The 5,710-nt window shown below is 41.5% G+C and overlaps 1 protein-coding gene across 4 annotated transcripts in view; it reads right to left on the bottom strand.

Annotated features, from left to right (window-relative positions):
- LOC111873789 (aquaporin-11) overlaps window positions 1-4,397 on the bottom strand; it is a 24,085-nt gene extending 19,688 nt beyond the window's left edge. The window contains exons 1-3 of one of the 4 annotated variants that reach the window (XM_023868758.2): window positions 4,326-4,367; window positions 3,717-3,818; window positions 2,374-3,036 (exon numbers count right to left, since the gene is read on the bottom strand). In XM_023868758.2, coding sequence (XP_023724526.1) covers window positions 2,374-2,412 — 39 coding nt within the window. In that variant the 5' untranslated portion in view covers window positions 2,413-3,036; window positions 3,717-3,818; window positions 4,326-4,367. Of the gene's footprint in view, window positions 1-2,373; window positions 3,037-3,716; window positions 3,819-4,325 lie in introns of all 4 variants that reach the window. The other 3 variants (XM_023868760.2, XM_023868759.2, XM_023868761.2) reach the window with 3 other exon arrangements.
- Window positions 4,398-5,710: the final 1,313 nt, after the last annotated feature.

Genomic DNA, 5,710 nt, shown 5'->3' with positions numbered 1-5,710 from the left:
AAAAAGGAACATGTCCGTCACACACTGACACAAACTTGACCACAAAAATGGAACATGTCCGTCACACACTGACACAAATTTGACCAAAAAAAGGAACATGTCCGTCACACACTGACAAACTTGACCACAAAAAGGAACATGTCCGTCACACACTGACACAAATTTGACCAAAAAAAGGAACATGTCCGTCACACACTGACAAACTTGACCACAAAAAGGAACATGTCCGTCACACACTGACACAAACTTGACCAAAAAAAGGAACATGTCCGTCACACACTGACACATACTTGACCAAAAAAAGGAACATGTCCGTCACACACTGACACAGAAACTTGACAAAAAAGCACGTTTGTAATTCGCCACGAATTCTACCAAACTTCTTTTCGAAGTTTCTCACGCTTACGCTCCAATCTAGGAATTTAACATAGATGTGCAATCAATGACCAAAGGCACTTACACATTTTAGCACAGAAACTCTTTCCTTTAGAGCGGACATCTGCATAATTCCATTTCTATCCCAAGCATTTTGTATTTATTTATTATCGGCGCCTGGAACTTACACTGAAAAGAGTTGATACGTGTATTTTTTTAATTTACTCCTATAACTGCAATACATTTATTTTATCGGGTTAGGACTTATCGCGAGCACACAAGTCCCCACAAGTTCTGCAGAAACACGAAATTCCTCCAATTGTTCACCTGATAACAGGCCCCGTTGTTTTCTAAATAAAACATTAAGCAGCTGTTAATCAGTTAGTTTCCTTTGAATACAATGGATCAAAGACCCACAATTATATACAAATATTATGTTTCTGGACATTATCCATCGTCGTGTCTTTATCTAAAAGCACCGCCCGGTTTATTTTTCAAAATACAGATTTTCGGAGCCTGGATTCTTTCTCCGTCGTCAGGTGAAACCTACTGAGTTGGGCCAAATCTTTGAAGCTAGTCCCTATCTCAGAAACGTTATGTTTTGAAAAATAAGCAGGACGGTGTTTTTAAGTAAAGACAGGAGGATGGATAATGTCCGGAAGCAATATTTGTACTAATGTACCATCGTCACATCTTACCCACAATTTTAGTTTGACATGATTTGTCTCACACCCATTTCTTGGAGAACGTCCGATACATACGTTTTATGGGGTTAGTGCTTATTCAAGTCAGGTGCTCCATCCGTCCCCAACGTTAAGAGTTATGTTCGTGCATTTGTTGAAATGGAAAAAGGGGTCTTTACGCAATTAGTGAAGCAAAGGTCGGAATTTTGTGCGGTAAAATTCCGCCAATTGTAATAGTGCACAATATAATATATTTAATAGTAACTGAATGTGACATTTCTTTCGTTGAAATTTCAATATATAAAATAAAGTTACTTTAATATGTTTAAATTAAATCGTTTAAAGGCAGTAGACACAAATACGCCAGTGCTATATAACCACAAAAAAGAGCCACTTTGCCAATTTTAAACACAGCAGTGAAATTGCTGAACACACTCGTATGCATGATAGCTTTCACGTTACCACAGTCCACACAATCAATACCTAAACCAAACTTCATTAGTCGCATCTTGCTAAATTTTGTCGTTTCCAAGGCATCATTGTTGTTGTGGATGACATCTTTTATGTCGTGATTTTTTATGAGTAGACGTTTCTTTGGTGCCTCTTCTTTCCGATTTCCCCGTCTTTATCTTCTTTAAACATCGTCCTTCAATTCATAAAAGAAGTATGTCTGTTGGTTTCACTTTTTGACAAGTATGAAGAAAGAATTGTCATATTAATGCTATGTTTGTGACAGAAATTTATCACGTATTGAGTAAATGAACAATGATTATCCAACGAAAGCATCAAAAGGTGGTTTGTGCCACTCCTTACGTTCTGTTTAAAGCCATGAATCCGTTCTGCAGACACAGTTGAAGTTAATACAGTCCGAGTCGGAACACACAACTTTCATTTAGGAGGACTTGCAGGTAAAGGTTTTTCCCACATCTTCTTCCGAGGAACATAGAAACCACTGGCAGCCATGGGTCATTCCCAACGATTTTATTTTCTTTGGCGGGAGAAAGCTTTAGACTCTCATTAGGATATGTTAAGTGGTCACATTCGTCCATATTGCTAATGACACTTGGAAGGAATTTGAATATTTGTACAAATCTGTCAAATTTCGAAAGAAAATGTTGAATTCAGTAATTTGTTCTCACTGAACACGACTGCGCATGCTGAAGCTCGCATATTATGTTTTAAAAACTACACAAAATCACAAAGAAATAACATTTACCTCATAGCAAACGTGTGCATAACAAAATATCATGCAACATAATGAATTTCCCGCGACTGTTCAGTGCATCCAACATGTCTCCCGAACATCTAAACTTACCTGGAAACGACCTTTACTCCAAGTTGACTTCTGTCCCATTTCACCCTACTCCGCAGTCATCCAAGTGCTGAAGAGTTGAAACTCCAAACTTATATATAGACCCAGTATTTGTCAACTTGCTGGTTGGTCAGGGTTATCACACAACTCAAATGGGGTGATGACTGATAAATATGGAACAATAGTGGAATGGTGATTAGCAGGGGAAATCCGAACAAATTTGAAGAAACCCCGGCTCAAATATCACTATATTCACCACGAATATTTCCTATTTTTTTAAAACAGGCTAATCTATTCGCAGCGGCGAAGAATGTCCATTCGCAGCAGAATCTAAGCAACGCACAAAAGCCTTCCAGTTAATATAGCTTCAGGATGAGAGGAAGAGTGAGCCAGAATCTTTGAAGTTGAAAGGGGCGTTCACGTGCATAGTGTGAAGTCCTCCATTAAGTAGGACCGATCTGATTGTCGCTGCTTTGTGTTCAACAGCCGGAATCGCAAAGTCACTTAATCTTTCAGTTCTTCCAGTGTGTCTGATACCAACTTTTCAGGCAAACTGTAGCCACATGCTGTCATCTCCATCTCGGTCTTGGTTGACGAGAAGCTGCTGAGTTACGCGGAGCGCCATCTTGACAATCACTGCTTGGATAGATCTTCAGTTGTCTTCGGCTGTAGGAAGTTGTTATGATATATTACCCTAAATATATTATAAAATATGTAATAATATGCATTATGTAAAAATTGTGGGGGGTACGCAGTAGCGTAGTTGGTTGAGGTACTACGCTACAAGCCGGAAGATCGCGGGTTCGATTCCCGATGATGTCGTTGGACTTTTCAGTTGATTTAATCTTTCCACCCATGGGGTCGACTCAGCCTCTAACAGAAATATTAGAGCCGGTTTTCTAGAAAATGTGGGAGTCCCGATGTCTCTCAACCCTATGGGCTTCCACGGCCTCTTGCAAGGATAGCTTCATCTTTTACCTTTATATAACAATGTTATTGTTCTCTTTCCTGTTTCCTACCACGAATCTGACAGAGAACACCCAAATGTAGTATGAACATTACTCTGTTATGTACTTTAATAAGACTACTGCAGCTACGGCTTTTAAATCGATGTTCAAGTAATGTTGTAAAGCTCTGGATGGAATTCGAATTCTGATGCCCGGTCCCCTTAATTGGGCCTACATCAGTACATTTTGCAGCTGTACCTGGAACATACATGCTGTGACAGGGAGGAGTAACACAGCTACTGTTACTTGTCTAAGAATTTATCCCCGAAGAAATCGCCTATGAAAATGTTAGTAGGTACATTAATGCACTCTGAGGTTTGCAACCATTTAAGTACGAACCTTCGTTTCTCTCATTCGCTATTGGATGCTGATCGGGAAAGCACTGCCTCTAGAGGAGCATTCACCTGCAGCACCCAATCATCGTAAAGTTTAATGTTGCTACTGAAACGGAGAAGCAGTATCTCCTGCAGTGGCTAGTTTCCAGTTGGCACATACACAATTTTCTCAAGAAAAGTATACAGCTATGAAATGTGGGAAGGAACGAAACGGAAAAGCTCAATTGATTTTTGCGATCGCTTCTTCTTCCATCAGCCGTCTGTTCTGTTGAATATCTGATCAATAACACTATCACTACCTCGCCACAAGAAAAACATCTTGAAGACAGAATATCTGTAAACTTCCAGAAATCAAATCAACTATACACAACGGGGCCCTCCCTGTTCCTGTGAATATCTGCATTTGTTCCGAGTAACTAGATGCTACGGATCAAAGGTCGGGGGCGTGTTTTCTCGAGATTCTTCCGTTCCCATAAAATTTCTGCAAAACAATATGTTCGACAGCATGATTAATGTCGGAATAAAATAACCTCGGGATAGGTGATGCAGCCCTAAAGAGGATCCGATTTGCAATTGTCGACATGATCACACCTCAGAATCACAACGTACTTACCCGCAGGCTGGCAGCACTCGACTGGGGAGAACCTACAACCAGCTCCCCGCTGCGTCTATTTCTGTTCTGGCAGCCGACGCCCATCTGAAGGGCGCTATTAGTTGTAACTCAGGGCCACACACTTCGCGTTGTGGTTACAGGTCAAGATTAAGTGCTACGTGATTCAAAGCTTCTTCTGTTAGATTCAGAAGCGCCGTCTGAGGGGTGGAGGGAGCCAGCCATATTTCTCCTCTCCCCTCCCCCACCTGGATTTTTGGGAGAATCAAAATTTATAGAAAGGAGGAAATATACAAAATATTTGTATCAAAATTTAAATTATTAAACAAATAAATATTTATTCTTCTACTTTGAGTGCTGTAGGGCGATCTGCAAAAATAATCTTAAACGACTTAAATGTAAGTTTCAGGGAGAATTTTGATTCAACTGACTAATTGCATGGAGCTCAACCCTTCTTGCGAAGTTGCCAGTCGATCAGCTACTCAAGAATTCACCTATAGTTTATGGAACCTGAAGGTTTATTACCCTACTCACAAATGCCCTCCAGTTGTCCCTATGCTGACCCAGATCAACTCAGTCCATACCGCCCAATACTATATGTCTAAGATTCATTTAATATTGACTTCCTGCATACATCTAGGTCTACATAGTGGTCTCTTCTTGCTGTCCCACCAAAATCCTATATGCATATCTCTTCGTATTCTAATTACACTTGACGAAGAGCACAGGTGCCGATCACAGTGGCCCCGCAGTCTAGTTATTATTAGTTACTTATTTTTAGAGAGGGTGGGTTTCCCCATGCACCGCGACCAGTTTGATCTATTGTGCTTCCCTCTATGATATTCTACCAGTCTCTATACCCTACCGATACTGGTGATTACCATCAGTCCCGACCAAGCCAGCGAGTTCGGCCTCTATTGGCTTGGCGGTATCTATAAAGCTTCCCCCATCTATCAGAGGCGTTAGAGACTACTGTTGGGCGGGAAATGTCCTTGAATTTGGCTCAGTGACCTCCTTAGGAGATATGAGGTTCTTTTACGTGCCGTAAAGCTACGACACGGGACCCACGGCTTAAAGTCCCTCCCGGAGGACTTGTTCCCTGAAATTTTCCGCCCTTAAAAATACGACGACCTCCGCCGGGTTTGAACCCGCGTACTACGAGTCATGAGGTGGGAACGTTACCTCTAGACTACGGAGGCCGTTGGCCGCGCAGTCTAAGGCATGAAGCGTCTTCGCCCGCTAGAATACTGGGATCGTGGTTTCGAATCCCACTCGGGGCATGGATGACTGTGTGCGTTTATTCTGTGTTTACGTTGTTCTATGTGTAGGTAGCGGCCTTGCGACAGGCTGATCCCCCGTTCAAAGAGTCCTACCTACTGTGTACAAGA

This window comes from Cryptotermes secundus, unplaced genomic scaffold, assembly GCF_002891405.2.
Source record: "Cryptotermes secundus unplaced genomic scaffold, Csec_1.0 scaffold214, whole genome shotgun sequence".
NCBI lineage: Eukaryota > Metazoa > Arthropoda > Insecta > Blattodea > Kalotermitidae > Cryptotermes > Cryptotermes secundus.
The sequence above is the reverse complement of the archived record's forward strand: the minus strand, read 5'-3'. Positions and strand labels throughout refer to the sequence as shown.